Source organism: Pollicipes pollicipes, unplaced genomic scaffold, assembly GCF_011947565.3.
Source record: "Pollicipes pollicipes isolate AB1234 unplaced genomic scaffold, Ppol_2.1 Scaffold_4740;HRSCAF=5597_pilon_pilon_pilon, whole genome shotgun sequence".
Lineage (NCBI taxonomy): Eukaryota > Metazoa > Arthropoda > Thecostraca > Pollicipedomorpha > Pollicipedidae > Pollicipes > Pollicipes pollicipes.
Window position 1 is genome coordinate 22,456,967 of NW_023596545.1, and position 23,293 is coordinate 22,480,259.

The 23,293-nt window shown below is 49.1% G+C and overlaps 1 protein-coding gene across 1 annotated transcript; it reads left to right on the forward strand.

The window, feature by feature from the left end:
* Positions 1–293: 293 nt before the first annotated feature.
* Positions 294–15,030, forward strand: LOC119098768 (double C2-like domain-containing protein beta). Its single transcript, XM_037221795.1, has 9 exons — positions 294–393; positions 2,749–2,831; positions 3,775–3,854; positions 4,448–4,522; positions 7,682–7,805; positions 9,230–9,339; positions 10,156–10,310; positions 12,398–12,567; positions 14,788–15,030. Exons 1-9 carry the CDS (start codon positions 377–379, stop codon positions 14,919–14,921), a joined length of 948 nt encoding a protein of 315 aa, XP_037077690.1. The 5' UTR covers positions 294–376; the 3' UTR covers positions 14,922–15,030.
* The last annotated feature ends 8,263 nt before the right edge of the window (positions 15,031–23,293 follow it).

Sequence of the window (23,293 nt, forward strand, 5' to 3'; positions counted from 1 at the left end):
AACTGACCTTTAGCCCGGCCGCTGCCGCCAGCCGCAGGCCATTCCCGTCATGAGCAAATAGCGAGCGCCTGAAGCGCATCGAACCCGCCCCGCAACGGGTGGGTGGATCGGAAGGCAGGCGCTCAGACCAACTAGGCCACCGGGGCTGTCATAACATATTGGCTGCTGCTGGCTGGGCCGACTGAGCGGCACTTCAGTACGTGTGAATTCCTGAATGCTTGAATCGATTCTTCCCCATGCTCGTAGTGAGCGCTTCAAGCTGCCCACACTGCCAGCTGTGCATTGGCCGGCGTGATTGCTTACAGGCGCGGTCAGCCCGGTTCGCAGAAGTTGTTCCAGCGTGCTGTGTTCAGCAAGGGACAACCAACAACGGTCGATGACCTCCAGTGATAGGTAAGTGGTGTGTTCACGTCAGGACAATGCTCTCCAGTGATAGGTAGGTGATGTGTCCGCGTCAGGACGATGAACTCCAGTGAAAGGTAAGTGGTGTGTTTGCGTCAAGACAATGACCTTCAGTGATAGGTAGTGTGTTTGCGTCAGGTCAATGACCTCCAGTGATAGATAAGTGGTGTCTTCAGCGGATGAAATGGCATAAAATGATAGGCACGCGGTTATTTTGAGTAAAAACGCACCACCAGTTAATGACCAGCGATGTGTACGTGCCATAGTTTTTCTTGTTAGTTTTAGTAGCTATGGACCTAATTGATGTCAAGTCTTAAATGCACGAAAAGTGGGAAAATCAGGAGCAAAGCTGTTTGATTATTTTCATAGGTGTAAAAATACACGGTAAATATTACATCGCAAGCGTTCTTGTTTAACATACATAAAAAGGCTGAAAAAATTAAAAGTGTCATATGTCGTAGGTTCTCACTGTTTTACCTTCAAAAGGTCATGCATGTCTGGTCTCAAAGGTCCGAGTTTGACCTACATTGACTTTGTATGACGTAATCTTGCAAAAGCAGCTGTAATGATAGTATGCATTTCAAAAGAACGAAATTAAGAAAATAGTATAGCAAACTCCTTTGGAGTGCATTTCCTCTGAGAAACAAGCGTTACGTTTCAATTTTGAACAAAGTAGCTCCGACATGACCGTAAGGTAAACGTCATAAATCATGAATTGTCAAGACGAGAAACGTTACATTCGCACAAAGTGTGTACCAGCGACTTCAGCCCAGCTGCACAAAATTGCCTCGCGGTGTTCAGAACCGTTCAGAAGACAAGGAGAAAAGCATTATGGTGGCCTCCAAGGCCCCCATAGAGCAAGACCCTCACCTCCTTCCCTAGGGTGAGACCCCACAAATTAATCCTGGAAACATTATATTGCCTGATGATTAACGTGTAAACTATAGTTCATTTCGCTCGCTTTTTGTGTAACGTTGTCACACTTCGCCTCGTTGTTGCCAGCGGTTATCTGTGTCATGATCTTAGCAGTGACTGTTGCGTCCGCGGTTTAAGGTCGGCCGACCGCCCTAGCAGCCGGACGCTACGTGGCAGGATGCGTATTCAATGCATGTGGTGTGCCCTAGGGTACATATGAAGTAAGCGCAGCCGGACCGGATTTCAATTTCATGTTCAACACCGTTCAAAAGGCATTCCAGATAACCTTAGAGCCATCTGAGATCCCCTTGTAGGACGGGGATTAAACATGCTTGGCAGACAAACTGAAATTGTCAAAAGGCGCAGAGTGTCATTGAGGATTCAACCTTTTTGCCTTTGCCTTTTGTACTGTATAGGTTACTTTTAATTATATTACATGTCTCGAAGACATGCGTGCCTGGCACCCCATCAAAAGTGCCTGAAGTTGTGTGTCGATGTAGGCAAGCCAGGCCTTGAGCCGTAGCTCAGAATCATTAGTTGGGAGTTCTTTTTCTGACAATGATTAGCCTTCAGTATACCAGGAGAAACTGGTCAAGCGACGTTATGGAGCAATCACGAATGAATCAATGCGGCTTTATTGATAAAGCTCCACGTTTCGAGCTGTGATCATGACTACGAGTATTTCTCATGGCTATGAGCACACTTTGAAAGGTCAGGTTTGGTCAATACAGCAAATGCTTACTTAATAACGTCCGTTTGACTAACACCTTTCGGCACATTGAATACGATCTTTTGTCGTAATAAGAACCACTAACACGTGGTGATTTTATAACTCCTTGATCGCTGTTTCGACTTGTCAGGGAATTAAACTGCCGAGTGCAGGTCATAAAAAACAAGATAACAGCATTTCCGTCGAAATGCGGAACGTAAGGTGCTTTCCTTTAGCCATTTATGGTGGAATGACAGTTGTAATAATGTGCCTCTAGCAGCATAAGATATGATTTTTAATTATTGGATCGCCATCAGTGGTGTATACAAATGATCTATCGACTCAACTTCTCGCCAGTTTTCACAACTTGTCGGATTTTCCGTTGCCGTCAAAAAAAAATTAATGCCAACACGGGAAAATATTCGGATATTACCACACCTCGCTGAGCAAGAGATTGACATGGAATAGAGATAGGGAAGGCGACGGCGAGAGAGAGAAAGACAGAGAGAAAAAGAGAGAGAGAGAGAGAGAGAGAGAGAGAGAGAGAGAGAGAGAGAGAGAGAGAGAGAGGAGAGAGAGAGAGAGAGAGAGAGAGAGAGAGAGAGAGAGAGAGAGAGAGAGAGAGAGAGAGAGGGGGGGGGGAGAGACTGCCGGTCGTGATGACCTGCTCTGTGCGTTTGCTGACGTCCTGCCACTGCCCTAACTCACATTCTCTCGGCCAGTACACCAGTGGTTCAGGAGCGGTGCGCGTGGGTGGACGACTCCCGCCTCGGTCGCCGCTCTTCCGCTGCCACCCACGGCCAAGGTAAGAATTGTACGTAGCTCCGCGCGTTTGAAACAGAGCGGATTGTGCGCAGTCGCTTTGCACTGCTGCTGCTCTATAGGCCCATTTACGTCTCACGGGAAAGAAAGCGCAGAATCGTCTGAAAGCGAACACGTCCGCAAAGTCATTGGTGTGCCATCCTCCAATCCAACATGTTGGTTTTGCCTGCCCATCATTACGATGGCAGCCATTGGATGTTCACAGGGAGAGACTTGCCGTGTCTGGAGGTGCACTGTTGCCATGACGACTATTGTCTTCGCAACGGCCATTTGGTATTGTTGTAGAGGTTGCTTGCCGTCCGAAGGAAATGAATGCTAGTGCCCAGTTGAGAATAATTGGTAGTTAAGCCCAAAGATGGTCAAGGGTTTCTCCGAGTCGCCCTTAACGATGACTGTGTGACCCTTTACCGGCACCGGCATCCTATTATTTGCATTAATGATGCACTGAGTGTCTTCCATGATACCAGCAGCCAGAATGATTGCTCATTAACCGTTGACGTCATTTTTCAACCTGCCTCCAACCTTGTGTTGTTCGAAATGCAATGCTGTATGTTGGTCTCACCGTCATCAGGCTACAGCGTAATCGTTACACGCGCTCTGCTGTCCCATTCGGTCTGCTGCTTGGTCTACTGCCCGTATTGCTTAATAATAACGCCTGGTAACACCTACCTCGGTTCGGTGCGCCGTTCATACGTTCCGTTCCGCCCCAGTGAGGCCCCCGGAGGAGACGGCTGGGCATTGACTGTGTTCCAGGCAGGCATTTCCAGCAGCGTGGTGGGCGCAACGCTCACTAAAGACAGAACAAAAATGTAAATAAAGTGGTGCGATGTTTGACCTCACCCTTCAATGCAAACGCATCGATGCATGCTGGGTAGCAACACTTCGACGGCAAATCCGACTGTTGATAAGCGATGTCTTTATCGCAGTTCCTCTGAGAACAGTGGAGTTCTCCCTGGTCATCGACTCCACTGCCGAGTCGATACACTGCTGCGTCCACAAGGTCAAGGTGAATCTCGCCCTCGGGATATGTGGCATGCCACTTTCTAACATCGCCTGCCCAGCCTGACCTGCCCAGTCTGACCTGCCCAGTCCGACCTGCCCAGTCTGACCTGGCTACTCAGCTGTCCTGAATGCGGGTTGCGGAGCTCGCCTACCTCAGAGGCATTCGGCGTTATGGTGCATTATTTGCATTTGTTTGTATGGTGCATTATCGTGCATTATCTGCATTTATGGTGCATTATTTTGCATTGACTGGGACGGAGCGTGGTACCTATTTCTCACATCATTAGTGTCAGACCTAGCGGAGCTTGAAATCCATTTCAGCATTCAGTTGCATTTCAGCTTCGGTTGTGACATGAATGTAGCCTGGGATGCGCAACAATGCTATGTGATGGATCCTAACGGCCCTTGCGTAATGCGTAACCTATCCTACAATAACGCTTAACAATAATATTTAAAGGTCCTAACGAGCTATGTCTTATACTGTACATCTGGGCAAGTAGTTTGTTTTTAGCGTAGGGTCGCCAAGAGGCATATATGTCTGTTCCCTCACGACGATTGTACTGAGACAATAGCGCTGTTTTCCCGTCTGGTCGGCAGGGTTTGCGCTCCTCAGTCGGCGCCGAGACTATCAACAGCTACGTCAAGCTCCACATCGTCCCGGGTTTGCTGAAGGTATACTAAAGTCTGGCAAGCTGTTACCTTTTAGCGGTATTTTGAGATGCCTGCACTATGTCTGGAACATTGAAACGCCAGACTTAATGCAACATTACTCTGATGTATCAAGATGCGTGGTCGGTCGAAATACACATATTCCTGCACGACCTCCACCCATGTCGAGATCTCGAAGTAAACGTTCGCCTACGTTTTAGTTCATAAGGTGTAGACGGGATGCTAGCGTGGTCGTGCCGCTTTTTGTCACACGTGCCTCACGTGTGACACGCGTCCCGCGTGTCCGTGTTACAACACATCCCGTATTTCAGGGTAGTGTTTAGCGCCTTTGGTGATGATTTAAAGGGCTCGAAAGCTCCCTCAGCTTGCAAGTTTGCTCACTTCATCGCGAACTCTCCCAAGAAGACCGGTGTTTAAATTGCCTCATAGCATCGCCTCAGATGCATTGCGCTGAGCAAGGTTACGGAGTTCATATGATTGGAATGCATAGCGCTCACCCAAGAAGGATAACCGTTGCCTCAAGCTTGTATTCAACCTGCATGCTTTAAAGGGTTGCAAATCGAAAGCATTTCGCATCGCAATGTATTCGAACGCAATCATCAACTCATTTAAATGCATTCTCGCCGTCCAAATGTATGCCTTCACATCTCTGTACATTCGCATCAAATATGTTTCCACAGGGTGCATAGTACATGCGTTTGTTTCTTTCCAGCTCGACAGTCACGTGCATTTTCCGGCTTTAGATGCGTGCATTTTGTCAAAAAGACGACAATCATTAAAGGGAACATCATGGCCAAGTGGTTAACGCATAACACTTCCACGTGGAGGCTTGAGTTCGAATCCCGGTTATGTCATGGCTCGGACCGATAGTGCAGTCGGTCCTCCACACAGGAGCGCGTGGCAATGTGCGTCGCGTTCTTTTTAACCAGATTTTCGGTGTCACGTGCCGTGTTTTATGTCTTCAATGCAAGCATTATTTTAGAGTTAGTGAAGCTCGAAGATGAACTAGCCACCGAATTTGTGCTAAAGCCTTTTGTGATTAGCACCACTGCAGAACAATTCTAATGTCCCTCGAAAGTGCGAAAATCGTTTCTTAATCCTCACTTGAAGTTTTATGTCCTCAATTACGTTCAGCTGACGCTTTAAACTTAAAGGTAGTTTAAGATCCCAAAGTGCGGCTCCGTTCCAAATCTGGTCGTGGCTTGACGCGCCTGTTCAAGTTTGAGTTTGGCTGAGTTTGTGAAGGGCCCCCCCTTGACCAACTCAGCCAAACGGGATAGGGAACGGGGGGGGGGGGCGGGATAAACAGCGAAAATGACGAAAGCTTCCTGTGAAATATTCCAGCAAATGCATTGCTCCCCAGGTTTGGTTCAGTTTCTTCTTAAAGTGGGGGGACCAGAATCCCATTTGGGGGCTAAAGCCCTTTCCCCTCTCTCCTCCAGCCGAATGGGAAACTATCCTATGAAGCATAACAACTGAGAGAAGAAGATACATACTTCCTTGTGGCACAACTGGCGACTGTAAAATGCTCGTGAATCCATTGTCCACGTCAAGTAATTGTGAAGAGCTTTTAAAGTCCAGTGAAATGTATGGAGACCTACGAGGAAAGTACCCGCCATGTTTATTCCGAATCATTGACAGTTCTTGCAACAGAAACATCACACCACTCGTCACATGTGGTGGCGAGTGTCAGAGAAGTAAGCAAGTGGGCTACATGTTTTCATGTGAACAGGAGTGAAACGTGTCGCAGTCATAGTTCCTTAACTTCGTCGAAGTAAATGGCCGGTGTCTCTTCTGGGGATTGATGTTGCCTTAGATAAAAACTCTCTTTGGCTGGTCCCTAAGACTGTGAGCCAATACAGTGGGGGACGTCGACCGGTTTAGTAGGAGTTACTCACGTTGCAGCTGGACAGCTTGAATGTCCACCAGCATCGGTGATTAGTAGCACGGATGAAGTGGAAATGTTCCCGAAATTATTTTTGCGTTTGAAGGTAGAGTTCCACCTTTGTATGAGTTTGTTCTTAGTATTATTTTTATTGCGAATCTTGGTGAAACCTAGCGAGTGGCTATTCTAACGCCGCGTCAGTACATGTCACATAGATAAACACAAGACACGCAACACATGCAAATGGGACGCAACGCTAGCAATACACATGCGATGTTATAAAACATGAACGACTAATGATACAATGAGCACCTGCACGTCATGCCCAGTTGGTCAACTTAGGTAAGTTCCCTGATGAAAGACATTGCTTTGCCCTTGAGCTCATTTAAGCTTTTACACTGGGGCGTGGCAGCAGGGAGGCGATTCCACACCGCCACGGCTCGATAGGGGAATGCCCTTTTCACGCACGCTAAGCGAGGGTGTTTTGCAGCGGTGGTCTGCGGTACACTTTCGCCATCGGTGGCTCTAGTGTGCCGCTGAGATAGTTCAGATCGGCGCCTGATCAGGGTACTGACAGCCCATCATAGCCCACTGATAGCCCGTGCCCATCAGGCACGTTGATGGCGCGATGCAAACATATGCAGTCGCGGTAAGTGACGGTTTCGTCGAAATTGGGTCATTTAAAAAACTGAAATAGCCATCTTTAAGACCGTTCGGTACAGTTCACAGCCCTGCCCTTCTTGAGGCTTAAACCGTTTTAATTTCTGAGCTGCACGCCTGCGAATATGTGCAGACTATTTCGAGGAGACTATTTTAAGATCACTAAGGCATTAATGCCACTATAAGAACATCATTTAAATCCTGTTATTCAGTTGTCCATGCGGTAATCAAGGCCAATACAAATAAGCTGCCAAGATGCCGACTTATTTTTATCTGGCGTTAGTGAGCACGATTTCCAGGTTTAATTCCCGCGAGTTGTCTCTCAATCAGTGTTGTGCAAGGCACGATGACGTAATAAAAAAAGAGGTGTTGAGAAGCACACTTGCTTAACAGTGATAGTGTGTTGTCTAGAGCAGCCTTTTCCACTTAAAAGTACACCAATAGCTATAAGTAAGCTTATGTCATCATGACTGATCATTGCTTCAATGTCTTCAAATGATAAACCTTCACTTCACTTCACTTTAGGGTTTACAATTGTCAGCTCTCGCGCGGGTATCCACGTACCATGCACGCAACGCCTGCGCGACCGCGCTGAGTTCGCTCTGCCGACCCTTCAGACCAACAAACTGCGGACGAAGGTGGTGTCCGGCTCGGGTGACGCTGAGTTCGACGAGACTCTCACCTACTTTAACGTGTCGGCCGACGTGGTGGTGAACAGCTCCCTGCGCCTTTCAGTGCTCGGTAAGGCTGGTCTATTCATTGACCCGTCCATAGGACGAGCTGCTCGGGGCAGCCCGTGGCCTTCATGGTCGCAGCAGGCATCATCCGCCGCCATTGATGGGCCTGGATCTGAATGGACCGGAACCAGCGTGCCAATACAAAATGCGTGTTGTGTGTTCGGGAATAAAACATGCATCACTTGTGGTCTAACCCCACACGGAGGCCAATGCATCGACAGGCTTATAGTGTATGTCTTACACATGAACCTGAAACGGAAGCAATGGGCTATGCTCTTGGCTAATATTCCTTGTATTTTCACACTTGCTGCGGTATCCGCACACCATGTGGTGAAAATATAAACTCAATCATTCTGAATGGGGCTATGCTTCTCGGTTCAGGGTCCATCTTCATGGACAGCCCTATGCAGCAGCACTCTTTTCACACCGAAAAATGACAGGGTCTAAACCGGACCGCGGTGATCCATCAGTCGACGCATATTAATGGTCCAAACATGCTTCGCCCTGTATTTCTAAGCAAACTTTATTCCAGCATCCTATTCATCGTTTAACCAAAGGTTCGGGACCGGGAGGGGATCTCCACTGTCAAGTGATGGATTTGCCCGCCTGGCGTGTTGATACAGCGGGACGCTTCCCAGGCCTCCGTCCGCCCACGGCGTGTGACCAGCACAACAACTCTGCCAGGACGGAGACGGCAGGAAGCCTCCCACGGGCGGAGATGTAGATAGACATGATGAAGAGCACTAAGCTCTGAGGGATTTTTTTTTTGGGGGGGGGGACGTCACAGCGCTATACTTTGCTGATCAACCCTCATAGCGCATGATGGACGTCGTCGAAATGTTGACACTGCATCTTATTATTAACCTCTGCAGTCTTTTCCACGTCTTTTCCGTGCGAAGCTGCCAGATCCCAAAAAAGTTGCAACTGGTGACTGGTGTACAATGTACACAATGCGCATTTCGAGTTCGCGTTTGCGGAAAACATGTTCAGATGATGCGGGAAAGCTGAAACCTTGCAAAGACACGGTATAACGACATGTAGCCACCACATGCATACATAGCACCACTGAATTCAAGCAGCAGGCTAACCGGCCACGCCCGTACAGATGATGACAAAGGAATACCTTTTCCTTATTTTGGGCTTAGTTTTCTGCTAGTTTAAATGTCCCGCGGTGCTCAACGCCACGTCTGCAGAAATACTCGGACACGCTCAGTCAGAAAAATGTCATTTTCTACGCAAGTACGTCAGTAGTGAGTTATGGCAGCCAACACGCTGGCTTCACCAAAGTTAGTCCAAGCCTCGGTGAAGCAAGTCACCTGATTCTATGAACGTTTCAGAGGTGTTGCTGTCGTTCACACAATAGCGACTCAAGTGGTGCGTGACTGACTGCGAAGAGACCAGCAGTAACAGGTGCGCGGTTGCCTGCAGACGAGGATCCGTACGGTCACGACGTGCTGGGAGAGACGCAGCTTCGGCTCTCCGAAGTGACGCCTCATCGGCTGCTGCAGTTCTGCAAGACGCTGACGCCCGTCTGTGAGGTACAGGTTCGCGGTCGATGGGCCCCTCATTTCCGTTTGCTACTCGGGCACTCAGCTGTGAAATGCAGGTCCTGACGCAGCGCAAGGCTGCGTCAGGTCAGATTTGGGAGACTTCAAAGCTTTGAGCTCGTGGAAAATTTGCTCTGAAACATTCTGGCTGGACGACATGGATTTGTTTTGCACTCAAACCGTTTAAAGTCTGCCAGACATGTAGCCAACCGTGATTCCACAACGCCCCTTCACTGTATTTTTGGTGTTCGCTGAAGATTAACACCAGTGAGCAGCCCACAGTGAAACCCATGCTGCTATTATGCCTGAATATGCCTGCCATGCCTGCTATCCCTGTTATGCCTGGGTAGAGCTAGATTTCTAAAATATGACTTCCTGTTCATGGAAATCCAGACATCTGCGCGCTAAAGAATATCGTCACTTTAGCGGACCAGGTGCTTTGTCCTTCAGGTATTACGGACGGAAAGCAACATTGTAAAGTACAGCATTCGCTCGAACTATGTGTTCGTTCCATTGCAATAGCTAGCTAGTGACCATGAACACAAGACATTCCCGCGCCGTCCTCCTGTCAGGCGCCGCGAAAAATTGCCATTTGTATACATTTACAAGCAGCTGAAGTTCTGGGCGCAGCCTGAGTTACGCTTTCCTGCCGACGCCATACATCATTCCGCCCCGCTTGATTGCATATACCACGCGGTCAATTGCGATGCAAAGCATGCCGTGCGCGGATTGCACCCGAGCCATATATCGGTGGCTGAAGCCGGTCAGGTCGCTTCACCAGCCGCTGAAAATACTTGCATTTTTTAGGGCGCATATGACGACTGCGCCGAGCTGCCCCAGGGCCGGATATTGTTGTCACTGAAATACGTGACGTCACGGCAAACTCTGGTGGTGGGCGTGGTGCGGTGCGCAGAGCTGCCCGCCCTCGACGGCAACGGCATCCCAGACCCCTTCGTCAAAGTGTGAGTTGCTTCAAGGCGTGACCCCGAGTTGCGGTAAGTTTTGATGCCCTGGACGGGTCAGTGGCCAGCCCGTTCGAAAGCTGCAGCTGGGATTGGGATCAATAACTTTCGGAGTTGTCAAGTACATGAGGCGTGCTGCCCGCAAGACGCCAGTCGCTTTATGTCATTGGGAGCTTCATGAAAGATCATGGGATCCGGGGGGCGGGGCGGGGGAAATATCAGATGTGCCACTTTGCTCAAGCCGCGTAGTGGAGAGCCTCTGAAAATTGCGCACAGTGGAGGAGAGGGGGGGGGGGGGGGGGCGGGTGGCGGATCTCACCCTCTCCTACCATCTCGAGAACCGTAAGAGATAGAGTAACGAAACTCCGATCTTATGTGGAAGCTACATGGAACTACGTTGTGTGAAAAGGCATGACCCTAGAACAATATATTAAGATGTCAAATGATGTCAGACATGTCAATTTTTGCATGTTTTTGCATGGCTTAGACTGTCATCTTCGTGAATCGCTACGAATACGATGCAATGAAAATGTACCGTGTACCCCAATCTATGACGGATGTCAAGGAGTGCATTTTCCGAGGACAGAACCGCAAGAGTGCTCACAAGTTTTGCAAGTATGTACTGACCATTGCTAACCAATTTGTGCACATTCAAAAGTTGTTGTCATGAGGGCTGACCTGATACTCGTAATGCAGAATCGTTATAAGCTCAGATGGCTTTTTTAGACGATGTTCTCGGCTTTGATATACTTCTTAATTCATGTAAAGCTAAAACAGATTGCTTGAGAAACGTCAATGTTCCATTGAGGCTTTACGACGCATTAGCTGCTGAGGCTATGTGGCGTCGCCTGCCTTTCACTCTGGAAGGGGGGGCGGGCACCGCTGGGAATAGAACCCGTGCCTCTGCCTTCTCAGGCGCGCAGTGGTTAGCGCAGACGCGATAACCACCATGGTGCTGGTAGTGTAGTAGTTAATGCAGACACTTCAAACACTACACTACCGGCACACCCTTGAGAAACATCGGCAATGTACGTCTTGACTAGTAAGGCTTTATCATCAGACACTGCGGGAAACACTATGGCCACTTGCGCAGCATGCGCGGTGTCAGTGCAATAGCTGATGATGCTGGCAAACAAGCTGGCACTTTCTCAGGGCATACAAGGGTGCTCACCTCACTGCTGTTTGCACCCTCAGACTGCATGACTGCAGACTGCTGTGATGCCGACCTAGTTTGGCCCCATTGCTTATCATGAACTTGACCTGAATTGACTTCGTTGACCCAACATGACCTTTGCATTATAACATATGGCAATGTGCATACAAACAGTCATGGCTGTCAGGAATATTTAATTGCTACAGATATACCGGAAGTGCATCAGCAGCCATTCTCACGCTCAGACGGTGGCTACGTTGTTGGTTCTGTCTACCTGTAATATCACAATTTTCTAGTCGATTTTCTTCTTCCTTGCTTTAAACGTCGCGCTAGGGTTAAATTTGTGGGTAGACAAGAAAATGTACAGATCTGCGCATTCACACCGGAGAAACTCATGAAAAATAGTCGGATAGTTCCTACTGCTCCCTGCGTGCTTTAAGTAGCGCTGGTCACTGACCGGCTAAAGCGAATGAAATGATCGCTTACAGTTCCACGTGAGGCCTTCAATGTTCTCCAACGAAGGCGCTAGTTTCCCGACAAGGCCATTATCACACGCTGATGTTTAATGGCTTTGCACGAGCGCTTTACAATATCTTCAGTTTCGTTTCTCCAGCAGGCTTGGGAAAAATTATTCATCATTTCCGACAACTTGTGTTGAGCGACTTTGCGCACACGTAACCGGCTGCATTTCCCGGACTCTAAAGAAATACCGCGTCGTCGCTGCTGAACGTTCCCACGAAGTGCTCCCCGCGATAGCTGAACGCATGACCCCCTTCCATGTCTGCTCACTGACCACGATCGTCTAAATCCCCTCCCAGTCGAGCATTAGCTGTGTGTGAGGTGTTTGTCGAGCGATTTGTCACCCGACGGGACGTGTCGCTCTGTACGCCAGTCATGCCAGAGCGAACGCTAACTATCCCGGCGGCACCCACAGGCAACTGCGGCCGAGGGGGGCCAAGTACAAAACAGGCATCCGCTGGAAGAGCCCCAGCCCCAAGTTCAACGAGGAGTTCAACTTTGCCTGTCGTCGCTGTGATCTGCCCCGCCGCGTCCTCGACCTTCGCGTCTACGACAAGGATATCAGCAAGAGCAACGATTTCATCGGTATGCTCTGCGCTGAGGGCAATCTCTACGCGAGACTATCTCCTACCCGCTCTATGCAGCAGAAAACACGCACTAATTAGTGCAATTAGTGTGTCCGAAAGGATGCCTACCGGGTCATATTCCGAGCTCTCAAGTATTTACATTATAAAATGCAAGACTTCAAACACGGAGCAAATCCTAGGATCCAAACTATTCCGATCGTTCGCCGCTCGATCCAAGAGTTCACGCGGCGCTCCGCCATGGAAGCAGCCCGAGAAGGGAACACATCACCACCAACCAATCAGGGGAAATGTAACAAATCCCGCCTGGCGTTCGGTAAGCTGACGAGGTCTGTGGACAAATGCCACAAAAACGCTTCCCAGTATGTCTTTGTCTTCGCCAGGCTCGTTATTGTTGTGCATGCGTGTCAACGCATATGCGATTTGTCTCACGTTTCTTTATACTCCCCATGGCGGCGACCACGTGAGACGTAAACACATATAACAGGTATCAAGCTTCCCATTCAGCTGGGGGAGCTTAGCCCCTTCCCCTCAACTTTGAGAAGAAAGCTGGACATATTTGAGGAACAATCCGTTTATTCCTGTAATTTGAGAGGGGTTAAGGCTCGTTTTTATTCCTCTAAATTTTGGGGCGGAGAACAGAGAAAAATGCCTTAATCTAATTTTTCCCAAGTTGGAAGCTAGGCGTCGAAGAGCAAATCCCACTGTCGATTGCGGTAACGGATAAAAAATTGTGAAATGACGTCATACAAGGCACTTACATACCAAATACATCAATGTGCTCGATGAACGGAAAATATATGCATCTTTGCAAGCCTATTCCGATTTGTAATCTCAAGTTTCTGCAAAATACGACGGTGAACGTAGGATAACACGTGATGACCATTGACACAGGGCAAGTGAAAATGGCAATTGCACCTGAGAAATAAAAGTTGTCGCGTTGTCGTGCTCGCGCTACAAAGTCATAACAGTTTTATTTTTCTCTGAAAAAATATATTTTGTCCACTGGTAATAGTAAGTAGTAAAAACTTGTAGGGTAATGTACATCACTTTAACATCCATAGGTTGGCAGACAGTTGGTGATGTTTAAATCACCTCCAAATCGAGCCTTAATATCTAGGCACGGAGGCATAGATATAAAATTGGCATTTTGCAGCCCTAGCATCATCATACTAGCTTTGTAGCCGTTTAGTCCTGTCGATGTGAGGTAACTTCGTTGCGATGAAAATTGTGAACATGGGCACCTTGGTAAAAATCTTTCCGGAGACTATTTTTCCTGCTCGCTAGAATAGGAAAATGTTAGAATAGGAAGATTTGCCAGGACCCGACAATGAAGTGGGAAGCATCTGGCTTCATCCGAATTTTTCCTTATCCCCAATCGTGCGTATTAATGCGTACACTTCACCATGGTGTATAGCGCTGTAAATACGCTATTTGCCCTTGTTGAAGTCTGAAGGTGAAACGTAGCAGGAGTCTGAAAGTGATGCTCAGCAGACGGAAGACGACTGGAGAGCGAGCAGCTGCAAAAATAATAATAAATAGGGCACGAGTTGCAAGAAACTGCTCCTAATTGCGTTTGGAACCTTTGGAGCTTTGCTATGCTATATGCTAAAACAGCTATGGAGCTGTTTCATACAACTACCAGCCTAACCTATCTGTTTTTCCTTGATGTCGGGGCCAATCTCAGATGTCTCATCTTTCTCGAACCAAAACACGTTAGCTGTTAAGTTTTTACAACAGAGCCTTCATCAGAGAATCCCCTGACTTTGCTGTAAATGAAGCCGTGAGATCACCCAATGGATCACTGCACGTAGGACATGGGAGCCATTCAACCTTGTTATGCGCCGCATACCGAGCGCCCGTCTCCCATGTACGTTATAGTTGGCCTCCCCGAGTGCGTATAACGCCGTTGCCTGGTCCACCGACAGGCGGCCTGAGTCTGAGCGCCCGTCTCCCATGTACGTTATAGTTGGCCTCCCCGAGTGCGTCTAACGCCGTTGCCTGGTCCACCGACAGGCGGCCTGAGTCTGAGCGCCCGTCTCCCATTTACGCTATAGTTGGCCTCCCCGAGTGCGTCTAACGCCGTTGCCTGGTATACCGACAGGCGGCCTGAGTCTGAGCATAGACTCTTGCGGCGCTCTGCTGCGGGCGCCCGTCTCCCATGTACGTTATAGTTGGCCTCCCCGAGTGCGTCTAACGCCGTTGCCTGGTCCACCGACAGGCGGCCTGAGTCTGAGCATAGACTCTTGCGGCGCTCTGCTGCGCCACTGGTTCGACGCTCTGAACTACGTGGACACCCGCCACGACCGCTGGCACCGACTTAGCAGCGGACGACCGGACCCGGAGACCACGTAGACGCTCCGCTCTGCCCCGCGCCAGTGACCGCCCACACCCCGTATTCCGTCGGAGCGCTCGGAGACCCGAGAGGTTCCGTGTCCCTCCGGTGGGCTTGGGAGCCACTGGGATCCGGTGCTCAGCGGCTGGGCCCGGAAGTCGCAGGGACCTCGTGTTCAACGGTTAGGCCCGGAAGCTACGGGGTTGGGCCCAGAAGCCACCGCCCAATCCATTTGCGGTCCGAAGCCGGTAGCCATCCCACTGATATGCTCAGCGATAGCTGCCGACTGGGCCGGAGGGCTGACCTGGAGCACAGCAGCATCGGCGACCGCAGAACACCCATCAATGTTTCAGCTCTCAACAGGGACCACACCAGTGCTGTCCTGCCCTCTAATTCCACGGCGACATGACGTATTAAGTGGCTTTCTCTCGCTCTGCCAACTAGACGTAACCGACGCCAGTCGGGGCGCTGTGGACCAACATTTACAGTGTTATAGTCGTATGTCATGCATGTCTGCGTGGTACCTTCTACCCGCTGTCATATTGGCCAAGAAGGCAGCCTCGAGGTTGTTCGTGATGAATTTAACTATTTTTATACCGGCACCCAGCAACGTGATATCTGCATATAAACTTAGAATGATGTTCGGTGTTGAATTTCATGTTGAACGTGGGATACGCTGGAATATTGTTCATAACAACTAATCAATCATGTGTGTTCGTTTTGTTTACTCGTGCCAGGTTTTGTCGGAAGCCACCAGCAGGTGCCTGTGAATATACAGATGCCTGTGGGTCATGAATCATCGCCGGTAATTAACAAATATACTCGATGTTCCTGATATTTGTGTTATATCTCGGGAAGGCCCAGAGCAAGTAGTTTAAAATTTTCATAATTTCTCAGCAAATTTTGAGAAGCGTCGTGACAAAAATCGGAGTAAAGGCCACTCTGCACCAGTTTAAAACGGAGTGATACATATGTGCGAAGACAAACATGCCGATATTACGTGCTTAAGTGGTTTCTTAGTCAGTCCCATGTTCATACGGGCTTAGTTCTGGGTGTGGCTGCTTTATGAGAAATCAGCTCAACCTGCCTGATATCCCTTGTCCTAAGTCACGTGGGATTTATGAAACCGGGTGACTACCCATTGGGGACATAACAGAAGCACTTGTTTTATGGACTCCTCGCGAAATTGGCTCATAAATTCGCTGGGATCGTGCGATCCTGGAATAAATTTGGCTTCTCAGCCAACTCTACCAGTTAATTGGCTTAGAGAAGGAGGGAGGGGGGGGGGGGGGGGGCGGGGGTGAGAGTTAAATATCATCACGCTAAAGAAACCTGCCAATTGGGAAGTCACCAGAGCTTCCAATGGCAAATAGATCGTATTACATCATCGGGCCTTTCCCTACTCTCAAAAACTTTCAGCTCTGTACTTTCATTTCAACTGTGAGCTTTCGCTACCTAAGATACTATGCTGACCAAAAGATACATAAAAGCAACGAGCAACAGGGCAAAATGTGATGTTGTGTACCAGGACGGTATTGTCTGTTACACATTATTCGATGCTTTTCATGTATGCCAAGCTTCCGTTCCCGTTCATCTCCATTCCTCACTTGACCTCAGATGAAAGGATCACAGCAACGACTGGGGGACGACTGTATGTGCCAGCGACAAACCACACACCGCACGCCCACGTCACATTCGCAACACTGCTTGCGAGCGCGCCCGGTTGCTGCAGAAATCACCTTGTCATCGAAAGAGCGATGACCGGCAGGTGACACGTGGTGCGCCTCTGGCCGATGGCCCATGGGACATGTTTGGGCGCTGCATGACATCGGAAAGCCATCCGCCGAGTGGCTGGTACCTGACACTCTCATGCTCCTAGAAGGGGATCGATGCGTTACGTTATCCCGTTGCCCGGTGTCGATCACTTCAAATGCAACTGGAGCCACGATTTTTCACATATTTACCGATGCATAGCTGTTGTTGATCGCTGTTTCCCATGTGCAGCGGTGGCTTTCACACTGACTGGAGAACCGTATCGGTTTTTAAATATTTGCATTAGGTGGTCTGTTTTTAAGACAGGAAACTAGCTCTACCAAGGTGTGATAAACGGAAGTAAATAACTCGCCGTTAAAAATGTGCATACGAAGGACGATGATTTGAAAGAAATTTATGATATTAAAGTCATACATACAACTTTCCTCCCAAACGTTAGCTGAAAGAATCAGGCTTCCTAAGACGGGCGTATGGTTAGGATATAGGTTGGCAAATCATTTGCCATTGACGCGTTGGATTTAGGCTAGCTGTGTCATTTGCCGCACATACAAGAATGGGGCCCGACCAACCGACGAGAGTTAGCACAAGGAGCGGTCCTCGTGACTCAAAATGCATGTACTCGCAATACTGGCATTTCCGAATACTTCCCTTATCCCCACTGACTGAAGGTATTGCAATACTTGACAATGCGGCAGTGGAATCGATACATGGAGCGATGATCAAATCGATATACCAGGCATTCGAAGCATCTGTTAAAACGCATCTAATAAAGTGTTTACACTTGTGCACTTCCATACACTATTTCCTCAGAGCGTCCCAATGTGCACTGCGTCCTGCCCGGGCTGTGCGGCGGATCTCTGAATGGTGAAGTCTGCGTCCTGCCCGGGCTGTGCGGCGGATCTCTGAATGGTGAAGTCTGCGCACACACATCGTGCCCAAATACAAAAATTCAAATACTTCGAAAAACAAAGTGGCAATTCATAAAACTCGAGTTTCCCCTGTAAAAAACAAATCACAGAATTAAAGCCCCTCCTCCAGATTTTCCTTATATGAGCCCTACACCCGCCCGCCGTCGGCGGCCACTGCCCAGACCCGGCTGCCCCCGCATAACCGACTGCGAACTGGTCGTACGACTGCTTTGCTGGATGTTTATGGATCAGCATCGCTACTTAATGATGTGCAGGGTATATACTGGGCACCTACCATAATATGTATTTCCGGATCATCTTTCCTTACGCCAAAACACAGCAGGAAATAAGCTCTCGGGAAGCTGCCTGTCATAGGCATAAATTGGTACAACGGGCATTCATTTGCTCCTCACTCAACGTAGTTGACTTAATCTGCTTGTGTACGCAGATTGGGGCCTAGTCAGAGCCTTGCCAAGGGGGCACCGGGTTAACAGAGGTCCCCCACCCCGATGGTTTGCCGCAAAAAAATCGCCGAATATAGCTCACTTGTTAACAACACTTGCCAAGGAGGGGGTGGGACACAGGGTTGACAAAGGCTCCTTGCCAGTTAAAAGCCGCCCCACAACAAAAACTGCTGGACATAAGTCGTTTAGTAACGAGGGCCACGGTTTTTTCATGTCATGGTTATTTTTGCCCTCTAACCAGAACAGAAACTGAAATGAAAGGCAACTGCGAGTTGAACTTAAGTTGCATTTGGAAGTCAGTACATTGTAAAATTCATGAGTTTAACGACAACATGGCCAAATCAACGGCGCTCTTCATTTTAAAAAGGTTCAGTTGACTCTTTTTAAACCGATAGCACTCAGAGGCTTTGTCTGATTTTTGCTGTGTTCTTCAGTGATATTGAGGACCTCCTGAACGTAGATTGTAGATCGAAATGAAGTCCAAAATTTGCATTGCATGGCTAGCACATGTTTGGCTTAAAACGTTTAACATCCAGTCAGAATTGATGATTCAGAAAAAAATGCAACATGGTTTTGAACACACGCGCTCGCAATTCTTAGAGACAACCTTGACGCCCGGCGTTGCAGTCTCCATAGGCCAAGCAATCTGCCCCGTAGCTGCGCTAAACGGTGGACATTGGGCCAATGGGCTAATAGTAATCAAAACCCCGCGGTCGGCATGTCCATTTGCTTTAAATGTCTTTTTTCCTTGCTTTGCTCTGCAAAACAAAGAGCTTTTACAACGGACGCGCGTGTTGTGGCACTTTCCCACGTTGTGGCTCTTACAAGTGGGCTTTAGATGCGGCAAAGGGATATAAACTACGGCACATGTCCGGTAAATATATCTTCGGAAAGTCGAATGAATTTGCTTTCCCGTCTGTTTTTTATCATGGAATGATGCTGAACATTTTCAGTGGCGAATCTAATAGTTCTGAGCAGGTGCCTAGTAGTAGGTAGACTTCTTCAAATCTTGCGGTTCGTAGCTGAGACTTGTGGAAGCCATGTTCCAGTAGACTGAGAAGCTTTCAGAAGTAGTTTCTGTTCCAGAAGCCTTCAGAAGCAGAAGTGTACAAGCCTTGACCCGTTTTGCATTGCATTTTTAGGCAGCAAAAAGTAATGGTATGGTGGAAAGCCAAGTACTTATATAATCACGCAGTGTTCAAGGCCAAACACAAGAAGTGATGCATCTACCACCAAACTTTAGGAAAATTTACTTTGTAATGGTAAAAATGCACACCGAAGTTGCACGCGACGAAGTTATGGAATGTCATACAGTGCCTACTACGCTTTGTCATGATGGTTGCGAGGGACAAGTTTCATTACAACACATGATCGAATATCTTTCGTCAAACGCTCTGTAACACCCAATGCCTTTTTATTCCAACAATGTTCATATGAGTCATTCCCTATCATTCAGTCCTGCAGCAGCGTGGTCGTCCAAACCCTGCCTAAGGAGCCCGCGGCGCCGGCCCCGGACGTCGCCACTTGTTACGTCATGCCTTGTTCGCCCACGCGCACGCCAGCGATCCGTCCGCTTGAGATTCGCTGGTCGTTCGCAGTCGGCAAAACAGCGAGATGGCAACAACAAACGTCACCGGCTCTGCGTGCCCCGGGGAACACAAAAACAGCGCTCGGGCTGAGCCCAGCGACGCATCAACTGCCCGTGACTGTGGTATATTTACGGCGCCTCGGGGAGCACAGGAATGGCACGCACATTGGCGGTTTTGAGACATCAGTAGCCCGCGCCAGTGCTCCATTGCTTTCCGGTGATCTTGACGCATGTTGTGACGTGTTGACGTATTGGCAGCTCTCAAAGCAGGGTGGTGCCGAGCTGTCGTCATCACCGCCGCCACCGCTCCGACCGGCCGCTGCGGATGTCGCGCACCGGCGCTCTTCTACACGCGTGAACGTGCGCAGTCCGAGGTCGGATGAGCTCTGTGGCCGGCCAATCGCTCCGAGCCGTGTTCTGAAGACGGCAGATTCAAACGGACGGATTAGGAGGACGAAGCAGCGACCATGCGCTCCAGGTGTCGCGGCGAGACTACTTGAGATGAAGCTGTTGACAAATGCAAATTGATCTGCAAGGTAGGCGCATGCTTCGTTGAAGCGACAAACGTATTTGACCACTCGTCGGCGTTTTAGCGAAGCCACCATGTCGGGAGCACCCCCCAGCAACCGATGTTACGTATCACAACATAGTGACCCTCGCCAACTCCCGCCTGGACCACGCTGGGAGTCTGCCCGTGGCCGACCGGGTGGACAGGAGCATCCCTAGCTTCTATGGATGGCTCAGTCGACCCTCCGTGGATCTGTTGGCTGATATTTTCGTTCAGCGCTGCTGACCGAGCTGTGCCCCCCCCCCCCCCCCACATTCGCCAGGGTCGTGTGCGTCGCAGATCACGTCCGAGGCCCTTCGGGCGCGAAGATCTGGGCTGCGTCTCACGTCACCTGCAATTTGGCCGGCCTGTCGTCACGTGCGGCTATTACCGGACCACATTTTATCGTGCGGCCGAGCCGGCAGCCTCGCTTGCCCCGGCCAGATACTCGTGGAGGCTCGCGCCGATGGCCACGGGCTCAGATGCGTGGCATCAGAATGTCAGATGCGTGGAGGCTCCACATGTGGACGCTGTTGACCGCGGCCAGCTATTTTAATATTCGCACGAGAAGGCTGAGTGAGAGTAGCTGGCTCAGAAGGACGCACTACGATCGCTATTTGCAGCAACGTGAAAAACATCCATGAATGGCTTAAGAATTATTTAAGCGTGAATGGAATTCTGAGGTTTGCACTGTGGCAAGTCGCTAGCATACCGCGCCGCCCAGTTACGACGTTAACATATCTGAAGTTGAGTTAAATGATTAGAACGCTCACATTAAGTTGTATCTTCTTTTGCTGCCTGGCAACAACGCTGCGAATTATGGTGCTGGTTTGGCGTGGGCAGACAGGATGAGCCCAAAATGTCATTGGAGCTCCAGATAAACCGATTACTGTGCGCCGCCTGGGACCTGGATATATGAGAAGCTTTCTGGGCCTTTCCCCTGATATCTCGCAACCCATTCGATGGACCGCTTCACAACTTTTTGTGTGGCGATTTTGCATGCTTTATTTACCGACCTGCCCCATCAAAAAATAAATGTTTTTTTTTGCAAGAGCGCCATCGGCCAGCAAAACTAGGATGCCGCATGAAGTCAGCTTAGCGCCTGGCAAATCATATCACATCGGCAGATATGCTTCACATGTTGCCGTGTAAATGGCTGAACGTGTTCAGAAGGTCTACTCTTATCAAGATGCCCCAGATGGAAAATTTGCGACAAAATCGACCGTCCACAGTTCTACATATCATTCGCCAGTGGGAAAGAAACCGATTTGTGCATTTTTAAAACCACTTTCCAAGTTGAAAAAACTGTTAACAACAAACGCTGACCATTGATTCCTGAGAGCTTACGTATTTTCTGCAAAAAATGAAGCGCATCCGATACTTCCTTTTCGTTTCCAATTTTTTTTCATTGAAAAACTAGATTAAAAATAACATATTTTTACATTGGTCACCAGTTTGCGAAAGGGGTGAAGTGCACAAATATTTATCTCACATATCCGCCTGAAACCGTCTCAAGTTGCAATGGTGTTCTCAGATCCCGCAGCCCTGAGTAGGAAAAATGATGGTTGCGAGAATTCCCTATGTTTGCAAGCTTTGCCATGCTGTAATTGGTTTACGAACTTATATCAAGGCACAATAGGCTCTTTCAGTCACACACACACACACACACACACACACGCACACGCACACGCACACGCACACGCACACGCACACGCACACGCACACGCACACGCACACGCACACGCACACGCACACGCACACGCACACGCACACACACACACACACACACACACACACACACACACACACACACACACACGCACACGCACACGCACACGCACGCACACACACGCACGCACGCACACACACACACACACACACACACACACACACACACACACACACACACACACACACACACACACACACACACATACACCCGTCCTCACAGGATATCCGTCAACCAGTTGGACGGATGTAGGGTTGATGTACTATCTGTCTAGTGGATTCTGAGATGCATGGGGAGGGGGCCGCGGGATGATGATTACAACAGATTGTCGCAAAAGTCCAGGGTTTGCAAAGCTTCACACTATTTTATGCGACACAGACAATTTTGCATGTCCACTTTTGTTTGCAGAATGTTGCGGTGGCCTCGTACGTAAGGTATAAAGTTCGTACCATCGTAAACTTATAATGTAAACGTTCGTGTTGGATAAATCTCGTATGGTAAAAGTTCGAGAAAAAAAGTCGAAGAAGCCCCAGCGGCCAGGAAACGAACCCACATCAATGAAATGCGAAAAATTAATCCTGGGATGGAAGAGACTAGAGGTAAAAAAGGTTCATACCTTTTTTTAACCCTGATATGTCCGTGTATTCCCGGGTACCCTTCACCCTGATGTAGCCTCTGTCGCTGTCTGTGTCTGATGCATGCTGAACGCGTCAGTGACTGACGCGTTCTGAGCTGACGGCCGCGGCAGGAGTCAGCTGGCTTGTGGAATGCGACAGGAAGACGCGCGGGTGACCCTCCGTATATAGACCCTGGTTCACTCGGTCACTTGCATTACAGTCGCTCTTCTGGACAAACTCAACTCCCGGCCGTCCCTACCTCCCGTCTGCAGCCGCTCTGGCCCGCACAAGTGACCTCGGCCGGGTCACGTGATTAATGCCCGTAGGCATAAACACGGCCGGCCGCTCCGGTTCACCGCTGACCGGGCCGACTGAAAGCCGGCCCTGGAACCCATCAGCAGTGGCCTGCTACAGGCATGCGGGCACACGATCGCTTATACAAGGTAACCCGTACCCCAGGGAGAAAGACGCACCGCTATGCCTGCTTTTATTAGTGCTGTGTGTGTACGTGGCCCAACATGGCTCGAGGCTATGGTTTTTAAACTTTACGTCAGAGGGTCAGAAATTGTCTAGTTGAATTTTACGCCTGATGTTTCCCTGCATAGGCTTCATTTCCGTGAAATCTGAGAGCTGACGCTGCGTAACTTGTAACATATTTGGTCAACCTGTAATCAAATACACTCCCTATAGCTTGAAGCGTTCTCCAGAAAAAAAACTTATCGCTATCCAATTGACGTCTACGACCTTTGCATACGTAGCTGAAAGT

Bases quoted from the DNA above. Each gene is read 5' to 3' on its own strand.
- LOC119098768 (XM_037221795.1), top strand. The intron at 9,340-10,155 runs GTACAGGTTCGC...TGCATTTTTTAG, and splicing joins CGCTGACGCCCGTCTGTGAG to GGCGCATATGACGACTGCGC. The intron at 10,311-12,397 runs GTGAGTTGCTTC...CGGCACCCACAG, and splicing joins CCAGACCCCTTCGTCAAAGT to GCAACTGCGGCCGAGGGGGG.